Source organism: Ascidiella aspersa, chromosome 4, assembly GCF_963924565.1.
Source record: "Ascidiella aspersa chromosome 4, kaAscAspe10.2, whole genome shotgun sequence".
NCBI classification, from domain to species: domain Eukaryota; kingdom Metazoa; phylum Chordata; class Ascidiacea; order Phlebobranchia; family Ascidiidae; genus Ascidiella; species Ascidiella aspersa.
Window position 1 is genome coordinate 5,231,885 of NC_139450.1, and position 22,472 is coordinate 5,254,356.

General features: G+C 36.4%; 3 protein-coding genes across 3 annotated transcripts in view; 2 read left to right on the forward strand and 1 right to left on the reverse strand.

Annotated features, from left to right (window-relative positions):
- Nucleotides 1-342: 342 nt before the first annotated feature.
- On the forward strand, nt 343-1,686 carry LOC146146801 (transport and Golgi organization 2 homolog). The gene has a single exon (XM_083387000.1). It carries the CDS (start codon nt 419-421, stop codon nt 1,232-1,234), a length of 816 nt encoding a protein of 271 aa, XP_083243126.1. The 5' UTR covers nt 343-418; the 3' UTR covers nt 1,235-1,686.
- A 1,631-nt stretch (nt 1,687-3,317) lies between these two features.
- LOC146146802 (proteasome subunit alpha type-3-like) lies at nt 3,318-4,494 on the reverse strand. Its single transcript, XM_083386895.1, has one exon. The coding sequence runs from the start codon at nt 4,449-4,451 to the stop codon at nt 3,696-3,698; it is 756 nt and encodes a 251-aa protein (XP_083243021.1). The 5' UTR covers nt 4,452-4,494; the 3' UTR covers nt 3,318-3,695.
- A 4,121-nt stretch (nt 4,495-8,615) lies between these two features.
- LOC146146803 (tripeptidyl-peptidase 2-like) overlaps nt 8,616-22,472 on the forward strand; it is a 31,329-nt gene continuing 17,472 nt past the window's right edge. The window contains exons 1-14 of the mRNA XM_083388530.1: nt 8,616-8,915; nt 9,264-9,395; nt 10,962-11,057; nt 11,517-11,621; nt 11,908-12,032; nt 13,789-13,952; nt 14,900-15,054; nt 17,072-17,148; nt 17,599-17,726; nt 18,448-18,547; nt 19,179-19,327; nt 20,167-20,282; nt 20,653-20,743; nt 21,429-21,512. Of these exons, the coding sequence (XP_083244656.1) occupies nt 8,757-8,915; nt 9,264-9,395; nt 10,962-11,057; nt 11,517-11,621; nt 11,908-12,032; nt 13,789-13,952; nt 14,900-15,054; nt 17,072-17,148; nt 17,599-17,726; nt 18,448-18,547; nt 19,179-19,327; nt 20,167-20,282; nt 20,653-20,743; nt 21,429-21,512 (1,681 nt within the window). The 5' untranslated portion in view covers nt 8,616-8,756. The remainder of the gene's footprint in view (nt 8,916-9,263; nt 9,396-10,961; nt 11,058-11,516; nt 11,622-11,907; nt 12,033-13,788; nt 13,953-14,899; nt 15,055-17,071; nt 17,149-17,598; nt 17,727-18,447; nt 18,548-19,178; nt 19,328-20,166; nt 20,283-20,652; nt 20,744-21,428; nt 21,513-22,472) is intronic.

Below are 22,472 nucleotides of genomic sequence, written 5' to 3' on the forward strand. Positions count from 1 at the left end.
TGGTATAAAAATCAAAATAACAACTTCATTCCAGAAAAGCATATAAATTAACCTTTCCAGCGATGCTAAATATCAGCGCAGCACATTTGGTGCGCACGTGAACAATTGGTGGTTGGTTCATATTTTGCAAATTAAAGGTTCTGTAACTGCTGATTTTAGCGCTGGTCTAGAATTCTACCACGATTATAAAATCAACGCACAAAATTTGAGTTAGGATGCGAGTTAGCGTTTGGGTGTGTGTGGGTCAAGTATTATTATATTCTTTATTTAATAATAATACTTAACCCACCTTAACCCAAATAATGTTTCATTGTGGTAGGATTCTAGACCAGCGCCCTGATTTTATGTTGTGCATAATTTTCTTCTTTTGTGAAGCTAGGTTTTTATTTATACTGTAACTCTGTTTGTATGTAAAAACATGTGCATTATATTTGTCTACATTGATCCGACTTGTGAAAATGGAAATTATAAATTGATCCTCGCAGCTAATAGAGACGAGTTTTATGAGCGTCCAAGTTCCGCAGCCCATTTTAATGGAATAAATAACAACATTCTTTGTGGACATGACTTGCAAGATGGTGTCGAGGGTGGGACTTGGCTTGGTGTGAACAAAGATGGAAAAATTAGTTTTTTAACTAACTTTTTAGAACCTGAACAAACCAAATCAGGAAAACCAAGGGGAAACATAGTAAAAAACTATTTGGAGAATGAAGTTGGCCCATACAATTATATACAAACTAAGTTAAGGGAGGTAGATTTTCGTCCTTTTAATTTTGTGGGTGGTCAGATTTCTATGGCGGATGTTGATTTGCAATATTACAGTTCTAAAGACAAAGAACTGAAAAAAATTGGCCAAGGTTTTCATGTGATCGCATGCACAAGTTTGTCTAGCAAATGGAAGAAAAAGGAACATGGTTTAGAATTGTTTAAATGTGTTCTGGAAGACTTGACTGGAAAACCTCCCCAAAAAATTAAAGACTTGTTGTTTTCTGAAGTGCTAAGCAATAAATCCTCTCTTTTTCCGGATGATCTTGTTAAACAACAATGTAAGTCTAAACTGGGCGATGAGTTTCTTAAAAAGTACTGCTCAATAATGATTGAAGGGCTGTCATCTTATGGAACTGTAGCACAAACAGTTTTACTTGTTGACAAAAACAACCACTTCTACTTCCAAGAAAAGTCTTGTCGTAATAATGATTGGGAAACTCACTCATTTGATTTTCAACTGAATTGACAGACCATTGCTAGTCGTTGCAATTCGTAATTGTTCCTGACTCACATGGTTTGTGGTCGTCTGTTTAGCAGATGTGTTTAGTATAATTATGTCATGTACAAAGTTATTTAGCAGATGCAGTGTTTCAGCTATGTTTATTGTGAGCTGGAAATCAGCAATCAGATGTCACTTTTTACCGACAAATTGTATTAAAATTCTGACAAGCTTTCGCACAACCCTGCTCATAACTTAGTATAACCTGGGCAATATTTTATTAAAACTGCTGTAAACAGTTGCATCTCATTTCCAGTGTTTAATCTATATTATCATATTTGCAAGCTTTTCAACTAAATCCTCTTCAACATATCAGTTAGGTATAGTGTTTGACATTACCTTAAAAAGTATTATTGGTACACAGTTTTAACTTTGCAGTTATTTTGCCATTGTATGTGTTTTATGGTGTTTGTGCAATTACCAACAAATATGCAAAGTTGTACTTTATTTATTGCAAATAATAATTCAACAGTTTTTTAGTGATTTTAGATTCCTTATGAGATGGCCCTTAGGCTAAACCAATTTTTAAATATCTTCCGCATCAGTTCTCCACAAAGACTTGTTCCTGGATCAGTCAGAACTTTAACTACCTGTTTAACTGGGCACAATTTTGGGGGGTTGTCATTTCCAAAAGGCAACACAAATGCTTTTCTAAACACAAAACTGCCTTTACTCAATCCTACTTGTGGAAACAAGAGGGGTAAGAAAACATTCACGATTTATATAAATCAAAAAACAGCTCTTCTGGTAATTTCGGCAACCTATGCCAGTCGCCCTACACTCATTCGGTGGCATTTACCCTGGCGAAGTTGACTCGCATAGGTTGCTGATATATTGGTAAAGAATACAATTACCAGAGGAACTATTTTTTGATTTATATTACTTAATTATTGTGCCTGGTGCTTTGTTGTTGGTCGTTTAATGTATTCCCAATGTGATTTTTATGTTTGTTTAGGAATTGACTATCAACCAAACAACAACAAAAGAATCAAAACGCATGGATGGAAGACAAAAATGCAGACTACTAATGGAAAAATAACAATTATAAAAAGAATGATGAAGGGTGTGTCACGAAGAAGGCTGACACCTTAGTATAATTTAAAAACTACTTAATCACTTTTATTGACATTATGTTTTGGTCAAAAAGATGGGATCTGAAAATGCATTGTTGTAATGGCCTTAGTCCAGTTCTCAACCTTTTTTCTTTCGTGGCCCATTTATGTTGCAAACAGTTCTGTGGCTCAATAGTTTTATGAAAGAAAAAAATGTAAAATAGGTTTAGAACTAAACACAGTGTTGCTCTGGTTTGTGCAGGATTTGATTAAAATATTTCCGTGAAAATATTTACTTTAGGATTGACTCTCTTTTTGTAAGTGACTTAGCTTCAGTGGTCCCAATTTTTTATTATTTAGGGCTGTTCCACATTTAAGGTTTTCTGGGTAAAACTGTTAATACTTACAGAGTTTGCAATTTTTAGGATTTGGGATGTAGTTTTTATATGGATGAGAGTTTTTTATATTCTGGATGTTGGTGGATAACTTTTTAAAGGGTGTTAAAATATAGTTTATTTTAAAATGATAAGTTATTATTTGTTAAAGGAGGCTTATCCAATCCCACGGTTATATGTAAACCTGGGTAAAATTTTGTAGGAGGAAAAAGTTTAAGAGGTGGTAGATTATGTGAAAGTAACCACAACTTACAATGTTTAAATAATAAATAAACTTTGCCAACATGTATACTGAAAATATCTATATTGGCAAGCTATCCCTTTTCCATCTGGGAAGTCATAAGGAAAAGTGCATCACCAAGGGCCCACAAAAAGTAACATAAAATATGTTGCTATGAAGGATATGCTAATTTGTGCTCACTGACTTCAGGTCCCCTTTAAAAATGGCCAGTAATAAACTAACCCTGACAAAATACACAAACTGCAATCCAAATCTAGTTTTGGATTGTACTATTCATTCTAATTTAGTTTAATTATGATGTAGGTTTCATATTATTCTCATTCTAATTAAATATTTCCTAAAAAAAAAGTATGCAGTATAGATAGTTCAATATTAATAGTTTAATACCTTTCAATACTGGCCACTTTACAATAACCACAACAAACATTAATTTAAGGTGTTCTTTAAAGTTGTAAATTTCACACTCGTGTGAAAATAAAATTTTGTAAGCAAATGACTTGTTTTACACAAAATACCAAAAACTTTTCTATGGATCAAACTATAAGTTTTCCTCAGTTAAATTGTATTCTATAGTTTGCAATCAAAACTTTTAACAGTGAGGCCTCTAAAGAAACAACTCGCAACATAGTGAACTTTAAGAATCAAACCAGAAACCGGACCAGTTTTTGATGTGGCAATCACAATATCTGAACCTATATAGCTGCCATGTCAAAAACGAAAAAAATCATGAATAACTTCCTTTAATCCTCTTCAGAGTCACTTTCTTCCATAGCCCGTTTAACCTCATCCTCAACCCGGTTTATAATTTTCTGGGGAACCATTTGGTGAATGCCAGTTGTGTCCTTGGCCACCCAGCTCATTTGCAATTGAAATGCCTTGTCCTTCACCTCATCATGTACGACGTAGATAATCTTCGCTGCTTCTTTGATTGCTTCCTCACATGACAACTCGCGAAGTTTCAGTTTCTCAATTTCAGTTTTTGCAGACTGTTTTGCTTTGCCAATTGCACAGCCATTGTAGCCAAGTGGAACACCAGAAGGATCAATCATGAACAGCTCTGGCTCATCATTGTAGAAAGAAGCTAGAAGAACGCTGGCACCAAATGGACGCACAGAGCTGTACAGTGTGTAAGCATGCATGTACATTGCCACCCTCTCTGTAAGGTATTTTAAAGGAACAGCAGCACCATATTGCAGTCTGTAGTTACTGGCTTCACTTCTGGCAATATCAACAACTTCCCTTGCATCAGTCAACAAACCAGCTACAGCCATTCCAATGTGCTTGTCAATGTTGAAAATTCTCTGGTTGGAGTCGTTTTCATGTAGCTTTGAAGTGATTAACTTCTCCACAGCCAGCACTATTCCATCTCTGCAGCGAATTCCAATTGCGGTGCTGCTATTTTCAACTGCCTTCTGGGCATATTCAACCTGAAATACCCTGCCATCAGGAGAAAATTGGGCAGCAGACAAATCATAACCAGTACCGATTGAACTCATGGTATAGTAGGTGCAATTAAAACCTTAAAAATATAAATTAAAAGTTTTTGCAACATATTTTGTGTGTGGGTTAAAAAAATCACTACTGTTTAACATATAGTTATATATATGCTTTCAGCGTCATTCACCCTGAGGAGGGCCGCCTGCATAGGTTGCAGAAATGTTGGAATTAAAATTAACAGAGGAGACTGTTTTTTTTTTTATTTATAGTTATAAAGCTTCATAGAATTACAGATCAATTTAAACTGGGGTGAAGATATACATTGGTGGCACTGATAAAATAGAAACCTATTTTAGTGTGTCAAATGAGATAATAGAATTCTTGGCACTGGTCTAGAACCCTACCACAATCAAGATCAACACAGATTATTTGGGTTCAGGTGGGTCAAGTATTAATATGTTTGGACTACTGGTTTAGTTACTCTACTTAATACAAAATGTGGTAGGATTATAGAAAACTTCCAAATGCTTTAAACATCACACATGCTTGTGGATTAGCTATATAAAAAATGAGATTCGGGTGGTAAAAGTATTACCAAATTTTATTACTTAATTTAAATCATTTTAATTTTGTTAAGGCTTCTTGTTTAAAACATTACCAAGAAAAGTTGCAAGTTGGTATTATAAGATTACATTTATGACAACTCAAGCTGGCCTGCACAGCAACATAATAACGTGGGCTTAAGGTTTGCTGGGTGAAACAACAGTATTTTAGTGGTACGATGTTCTACAGAAAGGTTACAAAACGGTACAAGTTTAAACATTTTGGACACATTTTTGTCGAAGATTTGTAGTACAAACATCATTTGGGTTAGAATTCTCTACACCAGGGCCACATTATGTTAAATACGCAAAACGGTATTCTGAATCTCAATTGGCGACGGCTAACAACTGTGGCAAAATTGGCGCTGGTCTAGAATCCTACCACAACGTTGAAATGATTATTAAGCAATGCATAATATGTGGGTTAGGGTGTCGGTTAGTGTTTGGGTGTGGGTAGGTCAAGTAATATTGTTTAACACTATTACTGGACTCACCCAAACCCAAACGCTAACCGGCACCCTAACCCAAATAATGTTCGTTGTGGTAGGATTCTAGACGAGCGCCGCAAAATTTGCTAAAATGCAATCAAAAGATTTGCGGGGTGAACCTTTTTGAAATGATATAACGTTCTACAAAAACACTGAAAATAATAGTGAATCCAAACTTTCTACCTTGTTTGAAATTTGCATGCTCATACCAACATGTAGTTGCTGCCTAAAAATTGTAACACCGATTACCACTAAAAAAATGTAAAATTCTACAAATAAACAAAAAATTACCAAAACTTGAAACCATACTGTAAAAAAATAAACCTTTTATGCAGGAAATTCAATTGTCAGGCATATTCAGCAAAAATGGCTTATTTAAAAATAAAAGTAAGTAAAATAAAACTTTAGTGTGGTAACCAACTAAAAAAACGAAATTTTTTTGACTGACTTAAAAAAATAAATATTAGGCAAATTTGAAATATTTTTTTGCTTTGAGGCGCTACAGTTATACTTTAATAAATAACGACCACATATGATAGGGATGGCCTTTGGACAAATTTAACATGACATTTTAAATGCGCTAAAAATGAAAAATATAGGCTACGTTTTGTTCGGGTATTCTGATGTTTAAACAATTTTTGTTGTAAAGTTCGCGGACAACGCTGAAAATCAGCAAAATATTGCTAACTTGTTAACAAAAGATTTGTTGTGTCAGCCGAACGACATAGAAATAAATTCTTCTGGTTGCGTGTGTAGAGAAACGACGCATGTCTGTTTGTTCTTGTAATTATAGCATGTTCGCCTGTTAAAGTGTTAAATATTTCACCTCCATACCCTTTTCCCTTCCTGGCCGTTCTGGCAAATCCAGCCGGCATTTCGACTTAGTTAATCCCCAACGCTGTCGCTCTTGTGTTATATAGTGTCACGCGGCTGCTTGATTAAAAAACTACAGTCAACAATGCACTCCTTACTGGCGGCAACACGTGTTTTACTGAGCTGTAAGCTATTTTATTGAAAGCGAACTATGCTGAATTATGTGAATGTACAATAAATATTTAAGCAACCTGACAATATGCACTTTGAAATGCTACGACAGTTTGTTTAGTTTCGATTTAGTGGAGTTCGCAGATAGCACGGTGGTCATGTCTCCCTTGTTGAAATATACACGTGGTTCCGGCTGTAAAAAATAATTATTGCTGCAATTTGCGATAACTTTCGAAATCTACCTGAATTTTGTCTGGTTGAACAAAATGTAAGAATTCATTAATCTGTGAACTCTAAATCACAATCTCATGGCCGTGTAAGTTTGGTGAAGCCTCTGTGTTGAAACCAGGGAGTCGAACCGCAACCGAACCGGAACTTTATGAACCGGTTTTGGGTCAATTTTTTGCGAACTCGAACCGTTTTTCATAAGATTTTAAGGAGCCGAACTGGAACTGAAACGCATATTTTAAAAGAACCTGAACCTTAACCGAACCCGAACCAGTGAAAAAAAATAAAACGTTTATTTTTTTATTTTTTAGATATTTCAATAATGAGTTGCTGTTTTTTTAATACGTCACATAACTTAGATAACATAACTAATTACTTTCTACTTTAATTGACCCACATTTTTAGATTTAACGCAATTTATATTGTATCCGAACCGGAACGTTTTGAACCGGTTTTAAAATAACGATGGTCGAACCGGAGCAGGACCGGGACTTTAAAATTGCTCGAAACCGAAACCAGAACTGAACCGTATTCCGAAAAAATCCGCATAAATTATCGTAATTAACTGCGTGACCGAACCAAATTGAATTCTTCGCTTACTATGAGTAAAAAAAAAATTTCAGCGCAAAACATTTATAAACAAAATTATCGCAATTATCTATCTGTGTGACCACAGCTTCAATTGTAGAAAGAGCATGCTTACCGTTAGTCGTTTAAGGCTGGTTTTGCTAAGCCTAAAAATACTTTTAAACTCACCGTGATCGTTAAAGTACGGTGCAATGCCAGTTTAACATTTACCTGAAATTTGATTTGACAAGCCATAATTTTTTTTTATCTCCTGCCCCTGTTAGCCTTTTGCGTCATTGTGTTATTTATCGAACTGTTAGAGGGCTGCGGAATCGATTTTAACCCGAGTCCGACTTCAAATGTGCGATTTCGTCAAGTCCGGATCCGACTCTACAGTCTGTATTTCACCTATTGATGTTGCTCAATAAAATAAGGTGGATATTCAACAATCTACTCTTACGAGTGCCATATAGTTCATCCACCCACGATTCATAATTGGCAAACATTCAACCTTATATCATTACACCTTTATATTTACAGTTTGTGAGGTTTTAAAATTTGGTACTGCGCATGCGCACGTCGGACTCTGGCCTCGTAGTCTTACTCGAGTCCTCATTCCCCGGTCCAAATTCAGAAATATTAACTGACTTCGCGGCGCTGCATCTAAGTTTCACCAGATTTTTTTGACTAATACTTTGACTAAGTAGAGCGTTTTATTTCTAATTTGATGATGTTTTAATTTTCTATTACTTGAGTCCCAGAGGCTTAAAATTTCGAGAAAGGTGTGGTAGGCGGTTAATGAAAATATTTTATTTTTTACCAGAATATTACTGTAAAACCATAGAATACTAAATCATAGAATATTAGTATTCTATTTCTATGGTAAAACATTACAAAGTAAGATCTTGTCCGCTCCTACAGTATTACCAAAAGCTATTCAGTCGATATTATCGCGAAAGACAAATCATTTGTTGGTGCTGGTCTAGAATCCTACCACAACGTTTTACAATTATTAAATCAACACTCAATATTTGGGTGTGGCGGGTCAAGTATTATAATATTTATCATTCAGAAATATTGCTTACCCAAACGGGCCAAACACTTACCCAAATAATATGCGTTGTGAGGATTCTAGACTCTAGAGTAGACCAGCGTCAACGTATTTTCTTTACCATCCAACAATATTACCAATTAAGTATTATATTAATACCTTATGTATTTAGTGTTTTGTTCCTCTCTCTAAAAATATAAAAATATTATTTTTCTTAAGCATTTTAACGGTTCAACCTAATTTGCAACATAAGCTACTGGATTAACACTTTATTTTTTAACATTATATTGTAGTTTATTTTATTCAACAAGTCATATTAGGTTCAACCTTTTTGTGAACCCAATTGATTTTAGCTGACTATCCCAGTACGCATAGCTAAATTGGGCGAACATCTTAACAGTACTAAACCACCAGGCAAATTGGCAACAGAGAACAGATTAAAGAATGGAAACCATCGACACAAACTATCCTCTTAGGAGCATGGTGCCCAAGAGTGAAACTGGGGCCCTAAATTTCCTCAGAAAAAATCCTGAATTTGATGGAAAAGGTGTGACAATTGCCATTCTCGATACTGGAGTAGACCCAGGTGCTCCAGGTTTGCAGGTAAGCGAGACATAATATTAAAAAAATTTCAAAGTTGGGTTTTGACTAAAAAATGCTGTTGCGCTGGTCTAAAATCCCACCACGTTGATTTTCAAGGTAACAAAACGAGTTGTCAAAGTTGAAATTGCAAGGAAAGGCAAAAATATGTTAGAATTAATTAATACTTGACCCACCCGAACCTAAACCCTAACTCTCACCCTAACCCAAATATTGTGAGCAACATAACCCGGGACGAAAATGTGGTAGGATTCTCGACCAGCACCAATGTATTCTCTCAAAAAATGTTTTAAAATTCAATTTTTACATTTTTTTTGTTTGAATTTGACAAACTGATCCCTTTTTTTTTAGTTTACATCAGACGGCCGACCCAAGATCATTGACATAATTGACACGACCGGAAGTGGGGATCTTGACACAAGCACCATTGTAACTCCAGATGACGATGGAAACATTATTGGCCTGAGCGGAAAGACTCTTAAAGTATAATAAACGCTGCAGGGTTTTAGTCAGGGTTGTTGGATAAACCTAAATCATATTAGGAAACGCACAAAATTTAGTAAATTTGTTAATTAATTTTTTTTTATTCCGAATGCTTATTTTGCAGGTGGAATTCCAATTGTCAGATTTCACCCTAGTTCTATCTTATATATATATATATCTAATTTATGACATTGAAGTATCATCTTTTTTGTAAAAGGGTATTTCAATTCGTAATAAGAATATCAAAGCCCATACAGAAGTAGGTATCATTTTGGATGTTTCAAATAACTCTTTATTCATTTTCAACATAAGAGAAAGTCACTGATGGTAAGTGTATATATAGTGCTAAGGCAGACATCAGAAAGAAGGAAACATGGATAGATACATAATCTAAACCAGATGTGCGGCGATTAGAAGGTAGGTAGCCGATAGCAGATAAGGCCATCCACGTGATCAGATGTTGAAAAGATAGAGTGGTATAGAAGCATGGTCTGCGTTAATTTCCGGGTTGTGCCGTGTTATTTCTACGGTTTCCTTAATCAAAAGACGACGCCAACACCGACTTGTCGCAAGAATCTTGGGGTTTTTAAAATTGATTTTGTGACCAGGATTTTGATGCAAATGCCTTGCCACATCTGTGTCCTGCGTGGACCGTGATGAAGGGTTGTGGTTGTCCATACGCACTTGTAGGTTACGCTTGGTTTGTCCAATATAAGTAGATCCGCACGAACATTGCACTTTGTATATAACTCCTGAACGACGTAACACATGTTGGTGGTCCTTGTGTATAAAAAACGAACTGATAGGTGTGGTTTCATAGGTGTGGAGACAAGGACCACCAGCATGTGTTACGTCGTTCAGGAGTTATATACAAAGTGCAATGTTCGTGCGGATCTACTTATATTGGACAAACCACAAGTGCGTATGGACAACCACGACCCTTCATCACGATCCACGCAGGACACAGACGTGGCAAGGCATTTGCATCAAAATCCTGGTCACAAAATCGATTTTAAAAACCCCAAGATTCTTGCGACAAGTCGGTGTTGGCGTCGTCTTTTGATTAAGGAAACCGTAGAAATAACATGGCACAATCCTGGAATTAACGCAGACCATGCTTCTATACCACTCTATCTTTTCAACATCTTATCACGTGGATGGCCTTATCTGCTATCAGCGACCTACCTTCTAATCGCCGCACATCCGGTTTAGATTATGTATCTATCCATGTTTGCTTCTTTCTGATGTCTGCCTTAGCACTATATATACACTTACCATCAGTGACTTCTCTCTATGTTGAAAATGAATAAAGAGTTATTCGAAACGTCCAAAATGATACCTACTTCTGTATGGGCTTTGATATTCTTATTACGTCTTACTACAACCTCCAACCATTATGCTCCAAAGGTATTTCAATTATTAATTAACCTTACACTAGGTCATATAAAAAAGTAAGGTGATTTGAGTTGTCTTTGCCTTGCCTTTAAACTATAGTAATTAAGGTTTAGTACTTGAAATACATTTAGACCACTCATGTGCATTACAATTGTTTTTATTATATTTTAGATTCCTGAAGGATGGAGCAATCCAACCGGAAAATACAACATTGGCGTTAAAGACCTGTCAATGATTTTTCCGAAAAAGCTTAATGACAGACTTCAGGTATGGGAGATTAAGTCATATTACATTATAACGTATGTGTACACTATGCTGAAAGAATGTGACCTTTTTGAGAATAAAAGCCTACAAAGAAAAAATATATAACATTAGTGTTTCAAAGACAATATTGATGTTGTTAAAATAAATATTTTTTTTTTAAACCATGACTTTACGTTTTCCCATACACTACAATAATTTTAAATCTAATAACTCAAATAGGCTGGTTAAACTAGTGGCGAAAAACCATTGGATGGAATGGATATTAGCAGTTGGCATGCTGATATTTGTAGCAAGCGTTTTTTTCGTTCGCACATGTGTTGATTGGTAGATACTTAACTGACTGGCGAGTGCAAATTTTTATACAATATGAACCCTGTCTTATGTTAGTGACTTTTAGTATTGGGATTAGTTAGTAGAGTTAGTTACACATATGAGCTAAACTTTTTATTTAACTGTATATAGAAAGAAATGAAGGAGGCTGCATGGGATTCCCAGCACAAAAGAGTGACGGCAACCACCTTGATGCAACTCGACCAGAAAAGTAAATCTGAAGAGGAGCTTTCAACTGTAAGTTGATTTTAAGGTCACACTTTTCAAAACAAATCAAAATAATTCTAAAATTAACTGGGCAATTGGACATGGTATCTCTTGACCCCTTGTCAGTTGTCTTTGATTAATTATGTTTAGTCGTTTTTATACACACAAGAAACTTGTATATATTGTTTCATACAGTATGGCTTCCCTTTTTCAGCTAGGACTATTCACACTACAATTAAGTTCAAGTTACTTCTGTACAGTCTTTTCACTGGACCCCAATATGTTTTTAATACTGAAATGAAATTTGCTATAATAGGAAGAAAAATTGTCCAAAGAAGATCTTCAGGCCCAGATAGAAGTTCTTGATAGACTTGAGAAGTCATGGACTTCACCAGGAACACTCGTGGACTGCGTTGTTTTTCACGATGGAAAGACCTTCCGGTTAGCATATAGCAGTGGTTCTTAACCTTTTATGGCTTGAGTACTCAGATATAATAAATATATTGCAGCACCCTGATTGAGAACCACTGGCTTATATCGTGGAATTAAACTAATTTTTCTTGATTTTAATTTTTCTGTTTAAATATGTGTAAGTGGTCTTAACATTGTTTGCCCTTGGAAAAGCTTCCCTAAACTAAACTAAATAAAGGATGTTCATCACTTTTAAATAAGGTTGATAAACAGGAAGCAGCATTTAACACTGCTATTGCTGTTTCTTAACAAGCTCTCATTGAGCCATGGCATGTGGGCAGGAGTTCAAACCTCGACGGGGTAGATTTTTAAAGCCTTGCCTTGCTTGCATGACTATCCTGATTAAACTCATTTTACCTACTATAATGTGTGGCGTTATATCCTTGACTTGTATGGCTTAAACAGGGCTTGGTCACAGAATATACACAATGTGTATGTGAATGTTTTACTTCCTGGTTTGCACATTATCAATTCGAATTATTGTTACAGATTGACTGATTGTGGACCTCAGCAAAAAAAATTGTACAACAGCTTTCCGTGATAAATAACTTTTGTTACCATTATGTTGAAGTAAAATGAAGTAAAAAATTGCACTAAAATAACTGCTGTTTCATAAATCTTTGGTTTCTCTAGAAAACACAAAATTTCCTTGGGGAGCTGTGTTCTATAGAGGGATCTAAAATCAGTAATTGAGCTAACACTTAAAACATCACGATTTGAGAAATACATATTACCAAGCACAAGCAAAAGCAATCCTTACATTCATACTGTATTATTATTAAGTATTCTCATAATTCTGTTTGTTGAGCGTGGATTGTAATGTCTATTCAAATACTCAGCTCGACCCCAGCATATTCTTCAGATTTCGCTCAATTATTACTCGCTTCGCAGATTTGCAACAACCTGGATAAACTTTTTCCATGTGTGTTTTACCTAATTTTTTGAATTAAAAACCCTAATATATTAGGAATTTAGAATGAGACTAGTTAAGTTTCTGATTCCAAGCTAAGTACAGGGTTAGGTAAAAAAAAAACAGTGCTTTTCAAAGTGACCCCCTGGGTTTTTTTAGAATGTCCACCAGTTTAAATATTTATACTAACAACTATAAACATTGGAACACTATATACGGATCTGTTCATAAGTTTAATGGTGAAAATAAATAGACGTAAAAAGCGACATGCTTTATTTTCAAACGTTTTCGGCAAAAAAAAAACGTTTCTATAAACGGCCCGTTTACGTCTATTTGGGCCGTTATTTTTACCATTAATGTATATAAACGGGTGTAACTGATGTGGCCTTCATATCACTGATGATGGCATGAGCATTTGCCGAAACGTTTCAACAATAAAGCATGTCGCTTTTTACGTCTATTTGGGCCGTTATTTTTACCATTAATGTATATAAACGGGTGTAACTGATGTGGCCTTCATATCACTGATGATGGCATGAGCATTTGCCGAAACGTTTCAACAATAAAGCATGTCGCTTTTTACGTCTATTTGGGCCGTTATTTTCACCATTATGAACATATTCTGTTAGCAACTTTAAAAGCTCTTTGGTTACTTAAATTCTATTTAACCAAAAGGCTAAACAAACAATAATTTAAGGTGTTCTAGCTCTTATAACACTGAGAGGTTTGTGCTTTTGAACAGCAGAAACGATCAGCTTAATATGTGAAAATTGACAATAATGGTTCCTTAAAAAATAACTGTGCGACTCTTCACAGGGCGTGTGTGGATATCAGCATGACGGGCGACCTCAAGTCGTGTCCAGTGTTGACCAGTTACAGCGAATCGCAGCAATACGCCACGCTTAGCCGCACCGCCATGTTCAACTTTTCTGTGAACATCTATGAAGACGGAAAAGTGTTGTGCATCGTCGCTAACGGCGGTGAGTAGTCCTTTATTTTTTTTTTTAAATATTTTTTTTTGGTTTCTCTTAAAAGTATTTTATCACTCTTGTCAGTATAAAAGTCATAATAAAACTAACCTAATGGTTGAGGTTTAAACAAATTGACAAGGTGCTGGTGTTCATAGAAATAACCAGGAGTCTACCAAACACAAACATTGGTAAGCAATAAAACTCAAAGTTTAAAAACCATAGTAAAATCAGGATCAGACATTTTTTTAAAAAGCAATATATATTTCGATATTTCGCCTATACTGGCATCGTCAGTTCCTATAAGTAAAGTAAAATACATAATATACAAAGCAAAATAATAATAAAATTAATAAAAAGGTCACAAAATTAGGAAATCAGTGATTCCACTTACTTATAGGAACTGACGATGCCAGTATAGGCGAAATATATATTCCTTTTTAAAAAAATTTGTGATCCTGATTTTACTCTGGTTTTTAAACTTTGAGTTTTATTATTTATATACGCGTCAGCGGAACAGTGATCGACAAGCAGAAACCTGCTGCTAATGGTTTTGGATTCCATTAGGATACGCCCTACTATCAAACACTTGTATTAAACGCTAATGTAAAGACTCGCACGATTTTTGTACAGTTCTGTCCACAGTCTAAATCTAAACAATGTATATAAAATTATAATATATATATTTATATATATATATGTATATATATATCTTGAACGGAAAACACATATCCTGTGTTTTATCCTCTACACACATATCCTCTATCCATGTTCGGAATGAACTCGCCATCAACTGTGATTGTGCTTGCAAAATGCGTCCACCCCTCAAAATTACAAAAATCTAACCTAGAATGTATAGAAAAAGCGTTTCTCTACGAGCTATCACATACAGCGTCGCCGCGAAATTAGTCGGTTAAGTAATATACCGACACTAACACAGTCTCCTCATTACGCTCAAGGTTCGCACGGAACACACGTGGCAGCCATAACTGCCGGATACTTCATCGACGAGCCAGACAAGAACGGGGTTGCACCCGGTGCGCAAATCGTCGCCATCAAGATCGGAGACTCTCGTCTTGCGACCATGGAGACAGGCACCGGCCTTATTCGAGGGGTGAGTGAACGACGAACATCAGTCTTGCCTTCTGTATTGTGACCAGGGCTGGGGAGCCGGAGCCGGAGCTGGAGCCCGGAGCCCGGAGCTAAGCATTTTCTCTGGAGCCAGAGCCGGAGCCGGAGCCATTATTATTATTTTTGTGGAGCTGGAGCCGGAGCCGGAGCCATTTTTATTATTTTTGTGGAGCTGGAGCCGGAGCCGGAGCCCTTTTTATTATTTTTTTGGAGCTGGAGCCATTTTTCAATTTGTGGTGCTAAAGCTAAGAAATTATATTTTGTTCCATCTCCAACGTTAGTTAGCTAAAAGCAATTTTTAAAACTTGCCATTGAATAAGTGACTGGTGGCACCGGAGCTGGAGCCGGAGTCATTGGGTGTGTGTTTGATGGCTCCGGAGCTGGAGCCGGAGCCAAAGGATATGAGTTTTACGACTCCGGAGCTGGAGCCGGAGCCATTTAATAATTGCCTGATGGCTCCGGAGCTGGAGCCGGAGCTAATGCTATTTTACGGTGGCTCCCCAGCCCTGATTGTGACTACCGTTTCCTGGTGCAACCCTGACTGGTTGAGTTTTATATAACAACGTCATTCAGGGCTGAGCCTTTAGCTTTCCAGTTTAGTTTTTTTGTGCGTCGTATAGGTTGACAAATTGCAACGTTGCCTCTTTTGCCCCGGCTGGTGTGTTTAGTTTTGCATTATACAGGGCAACACAGATGGAGTTCTAAATATTAAACCTGTGGTTCTCAACCTGTGGTACGCGAAGTCATTTTGGGTGGTACGCTGTACGCAGTATGTTTTTAAGCAAAATTACAGTTTTACCAAAAGGTTAAGCATTTTTTTTATTGTTATAAACTATACATTCATTATAATGATTGTATAGTTAAATATTTTATGCTTCTTTAACGATAGGAACTATTATCTTTCCGGAACATCTATGCAATTTATTTTATGACATCATAGCAAAAGAACAAAGAATCACAAAACTTGACCAGTATCTTGCGAGTTAAAAAAGGAAAACTTTTTTGAGAGTAGTGGGCCGCATATGTTTCGAAATTGCCGGCCTAACTCTAATTAGCTAATCCACCCCTTTTAATAATCCTATATACATTTTGAGTAAAGTTGAGTTTTTCGACAATTTGTTGGTACGCAACAAGATCACAGAAGCTCGAGGTGATGCGCAGTGAAAAAAAGGTTGAGAACCACTGTATTAAACGTTTTAAATGTGATCTTTTGAGTGGGCATGAAAAAAAAAGTTTTATATTGTTTTTCGACCGTTTAGTTAAACACAACTGACAAACGCGTCGTATACTGAGTTATATCCGGGCCCGGGGGCTTTTACTTTATGAAAGGCGTTCTCACTCACTTTATGATTGTTGAAACGGAGTAAGTATTGTATTTATTTTTAGGTTTACACTGATTACAAGCCAAAACTATTTCATCTAGTTTGATTGCACACCTTTTTTACACAGTGATTTCCAAACGGTGCACTAGTGTGCTTCGCGAGATTGTAAAGTGGTTCCTGGAACTTTTTGTAATGTTGGAAAATAACTCATCTATATTACCAATAGGCATACACGCAAGCATTTTAGACCTACATACTCACTATCCACTACCAGTTATTGATATTAGGACATTTACATATATAGTTTGTCGCGTGTTAACGGCAATTGTAAAATTACTTGTTCTTCTGTTAGAAGTGTGCTGCGAAATATTTTTTTTTAGTGTGCCGCAAGCTAAAAAAGTTTTGAGAACCATTCATCAGGTGGTTTGTAAGACAACTTTGGTAAAGCACGTTTTACCTTCGTTGGCAAACCCCTTTCACACAAAGGTTACCCAGTTGACAATTGCATTAAGTTTAAGTAGTGGCGTGCAGCGCAATCTCTATTATTTGTACCTTTATCGATCGGTTAGCAACGACGCGCCTTTGTATTTTTTCTGCGCCGAATAATCCGATGATAATTGACCCGGAAATGTCAGAAAGCATTCGCGACCACGTTGTGATGTGCTGTTTATTGATTAGGTCACCGAGGCTGTCCGCTTGAGATGCGACATTGCAAACCTCAGCTACGGAGAGGCCAGTCACTGGCCGGGCTCTGGGTAAGACAAATTCGCCACTTTTGAATTAAATAGCTACGTGATAAACTTGTTGATAAAATAATAATAGTATTGTTTACATTGGAATCTATTCCTGTTCCAACACTTCTAGTTGTTGGTCCATACCGTAAGATACAAAGTATCCATACCGTATCTATTCCTGTTCCAACACTTCTAGTTGTTGGTCCATACCGTAAGATACAAAGAGAACCTCAAAGGTTATAAAAAATATCTAAAACAACTTTATTGAAAAAGAGCAGAATACTAGAGTCACACAAAATGCATCATCAGTTCTGCTTAAAATCTCATTCGAATTAAGATTTTAAGTAGAACTGATAATGCTAATTTTCTGCGACTCGAGACCCATAGACTGAGAAACACAGGTTTAATATCTATAATTAAGTGTCAAAAAGGTTTTATAGCCTTGTCCAACAAAATATCGAACGGTTTTAGAAAGATCTGCGCTGCCATCGAGGAAGCAGTTACGAAACACAATCTGATTTTCGTGTCCAGTGCTGGAAACAATGGTCCCGGTCTATCCACAGTCGGATCACCAGGGGGCACCACAGAGAACATTATCGGTAAATATTCGTGGAAGATGAAACCGGCTGTTAAATCAAGTTAGCTTTAACCCCCATGAAGTAAGCTGGTATCTGCTGCCGAAACGTCGGTTTACACCAGAAGAGCTATTTCTATCTATTGTTATGTTGCCTGTTGGAGCTAATATGTATTTTGGAGTTTTAGTGTGTTTCTTTATAAGTTTATGACTGTCGATCTAACCTACAATTTGGTTTCAATTTGGTTTTGTCTTTCGAGTCTTACCGAGTATGTTTTTCAACGAATTTTTAACAAAATATAGGCAGGAAACCATCAAAGATTCAGAATAAATCACTCAATATTAAAAGAAAATCGCACTGTCTCTGTTTAAAGATCGTGTTCACTAACGAACACACTAAACCGTAATTTTAAAAAGTAAAATGTGTACTTCAGAGGTAGGTAACACATACCGGCTACGTATAATTATAACACCGGCTTGTCTTAATAGGGCAAACGAAATTAGTTGATTTGTAGCCAGGCGTTGCTGGTTTTTTTGGGCTCTCCTTTGGTGAGATTCGAATTTACGACTCTGATAATTCCGTAACCGTCGCTCAACCGACTTAGCTACACAGGCTCAGATTTGCCATGGCAGCACTGTATTCTGCACCATGACATTACCCAGGTAGGGGAAATGTGCCGTCTGCCTTTTCATTGATGAAAGACACAGCTAGCACAAGTATAAGGTTTCTCGTATTGTTTCGACAGGCGTCGGTGCTTGGGTGTCACCTGATATGATGACTGCCGAATACTCGATGACTGAAAAACTGCCGAGCAATCAATACACCTGGTCATCGAGAGGCCCAAGGTAAGCTGATTAATTAGAAGACTGATTGATTTTGAACTACATAATGTCTCTCGCAAAAGCAAATCGGTATTTTGAGACCGGAATGTTAGTTTTTCGATAACCCATTTTTTGTCGTTGTCATACAAAACGAATAGTTGGTATCATAGTTATATTGCCAAAAGAGCCGTTACCTATGCTATAATACATTCAGGATAGATATATACGTCCTATCGATTGTATAACTCAAGTACTGGATAAAACATTTGTTAAACACTTATCTGTCCGTCGTTAGAACTGATAACGAGTATCGCATTTGATCCTGTGTTTTAATTGAGAATAATTGATTTTTTCATTGCAAACGTTCAACAACTCTAGTGTTCTCAACCCCCCCTCCCAAAGTGAGCCGCCACGCTTTATTTACTTCCACACTTTAAGCGTCGCTATGTTGCTGGAAAGTAGGTTTTACACACCCGACCTACTCTCTGTGGCGCATTATCACAGCTTGTGGTGGCACTTTAAGTGTTAAGCGGTAGAAATTGTCACTTAAAAATTGTGCTATAATATTTAAAACGTAGTAAAAATATCAAAGCTGGCAAAATGAGCCGCCATGTTTATTTGACCTAGCCTTAATTTAGGTTTCTTGTTTTTTCAGCCCCAACGGGTCCCTAGGGGTGTCCATTTCCGCCCCGGGTGGGGCTATCGCCTCTGTGCCAAACTGGACGCTACACGGAAGCCAGCTGATGAACGGAACGTCGATGTCGTCACCCAATGCATGCGGCGCAATTGCCCTAGTTCTATCAGGTATATGACAACCCAAGGATATTGTCTATGTCAAGTCATTCCATTTTGTGAAATAATTTTTCGTAGCTGCTATGTCAGGGTTTCCCAACCATGTGCCTTTTTCAAGCGGGCCATAAAAACATTTAAAAATAATATTTTTGTAATTTATTATCTCTAAGTCTACTCCACTATAACTAAAGAAATAAATTAAAAGTTAATAAAAATAGTAGTGCAGCAACAAGCTACTTCTTGATCTTGAGTTTACTTTCTTAGTTTTACTTTTAGATATATTAATGTTAATATATTTAAAATTTGCGCAATGGCTACCCCTGCTAATAGAAGGAAGTATCCTGTGCTATCTGAATCTGAAATATTGGCAAATTACGTTATACGAGTTTAAACCGGGGGTAGGCAACCTTTTCCTAGTCGCGGGCCAAAACCGACCTCAAAGGACTTCAATTGGGAGCAAATGTTCTTTAGATGTTCCTGCCTTAGTCAAAGTCAGTCATTTAAAAGTTCTAGTCAGTTAAGAGAGAAATATATTTCGCCACAAAATATGGCATTTATAGTCTCTTATTCAAATTGACTTGATTCATAAATGTCTGACTTTGATCAATCCAGGGAAATCTAAGGAATATTTACGTATGTGAAATAGCTAAAATATATGCGAAACGGTCACTTATCCATTTCGCGTGGCTGACCGAATTTGGTCGCGGGCCTAAGGTTGTTAATGAACTCTGTTATTGCTCGGCGTCCCAAGAAATTTTTCAACACTAGCTAGCACTATATTTCCAATTCACCATTCATCATTGCTTAAATTCGCCAACCCAAATAGCATTGCTTATTTTGTTGCTTGCTAGCTTTGAAGGCACAGGAACTCCACTATACACCGTACAGCGTCAGACGGGCTTTGGAAAACACGGCGGCCTCACAGGCCTCCATCGAAACCTTCGCTCAAGGTCACGGGTTTGTTCAGGTAAAATAAACTGGTAATATTCGCTTGGTAATTTCATCCAGTGTTCTCAAGTGGCGCCCGCTTATTTCGACCGTTTTGGCCACTGTGTTAATCTGTAATAACACGCTAATACTATTGTTTAACTTTCCAATTATTTTCATAATGATTACCCAAGAATTATTATATGAAGTCGCATTTAGTCTGAAATAGAATGTTATTTAATCGAGGTTTAAAGCGATATGTTTGTTGTTTTGAAGTCGAATACTAAAGCATTTTTTTTCTAACGTACTATTTATACCGTTTTGTTATTTCCAGTAACAGCCGTTCTCAATGTTTTTGTCACAGTCATTTTTGGGGAGTTTAGATATTTAATAACCTGGTGCCTTTTCAGGTGAACGAATGCTACGACTACCTCGTTAAATATGCTGCGACGCCGGAAAATAAAATCTGGTTTGCCGTTTCACTTCAAGACAACGCGAAAGGTTCGTCGCTAACTTTCGTCGTTTGCTACATTTCCGTTAAAAACACTTCAGCTGGAATTAAGTGCATACGCAATATGTTTAGTCATAGAGAAGGCGATAGTCACTTTTATGTGATTTTTTTGAGTGATTTTACGGTTTCCATGAGTAATTTTTGCCATAATAAACCATGTGTAAAGTGTCTTTGGTCGACCGTATATGTATTTCCTATGACAATAAAGTGATACAGGAAATAATTTAAGATCAGTAATTAAAATGTTGTACAGTATAGTGTGCATATGGTTCGTATATAATATATATAAACTATTCTAGTGGCGTGGCCTCATTGACATAAAAGTAAACTGTTAAACTATTTAACTTAGTAAACTGGTCCGATTATGAGCAACAATTCAACAAAAAAAATAACGCAAGCGCAATATATAGCATTAAATTTTATAATGTGCAAAACTTGAGATCAATTTTAATGATAAACATTTGATTTAATCCCAAGATATTTGACAAAAAGACTCAAGTCCAAGTCAAGTTTTTTGCCCATAAGGCTTAAATTTGGTGAAAGACTTAAGTCAAGTCATTTGAAAACAATGACTTAAGTACAATTAAATTTAAGCCAATGACTTAAGTCATTACGAGATTACTAATTAAGCCGTTCGTTATTTCTCTATGTTGAACTGCATGGTGTGACTTGCAGGAATCTACCTCAGAACTCTCGAGGACTCGGTGAAAGCTCACACGATCAGTGTCAATGTTGAACCAAAGTACCACGCTTCCGCCGGTAAGTTGGCGCCCGCGACAATTTGCTTATACGAGATATAAACATAATAAGAATATCAAAGCCCATACAGAAGTAGGTATCATTTTGAACGTTCAGATCAGATGTTGAAAATGAATAAAGAGTTTTTCGAAACGTTCAAATTAATACCTACTTCTGTATGGGCTTTGATATTCTTATTACGTCATACTACAACCTCCAACCATTATGCTCCGTTTTTTTGGTATTTTTTCTCGTTGAGACACCCGAAGCTTATCGGAATCAAGTTAATCAAATAGGAAAAAGTCATTGTTTGTAATTTGGTATTGGAAACTCGTTTTTGATGCAAATATTCAAACCAAACAATTAGGAAAAGTTAGATTTGAATTTAAAATGTTTTGACATTTCATTACCGCTGTTATTCTGGCTCCAATCTCACTTCCCATTTCCATTAATGCAATTTGCTAGCTGTTTTAGTTTATGTAATTATAGTTCTTAGAAAAGGGGCTAATATAAATAGTATCATACGCTTTGTGTCCATAGCAGCGTTTGTGAATACTAAATAAAACAGGCGCGGTTCAATTTGCAAATAAAACATGCGCCGGCGTAAGTTAAAGGGCTGTTTTAATTCATTATAAATTTTCATATGTCATTCTTTGACACAGCAGCATTTTGAGGTTTGCGTGCTCGCTAACCCTCTTTACGTATTAGTAGATTAAGGATAGATATTTACGTCCTTTTAATTGTTCACAGTACATATATAAACGAGAATAACTCCAGTACAGGATAAAGCATTTCCTTAAAACTTATATTATCGTCATTCTTATTGATATCCGGCGTTGTTGATGGACTGTTTTAATTTATTATAGATTTGCTTGTGTCATTCTTTGACCCAGCAGCATTTAGACGTTTGCGTGCCCGCTAACGTGTGTACAAACTGAAAATAAGTTATTCTGGTATTTATTTGTTGGTCCGACCTTTCGG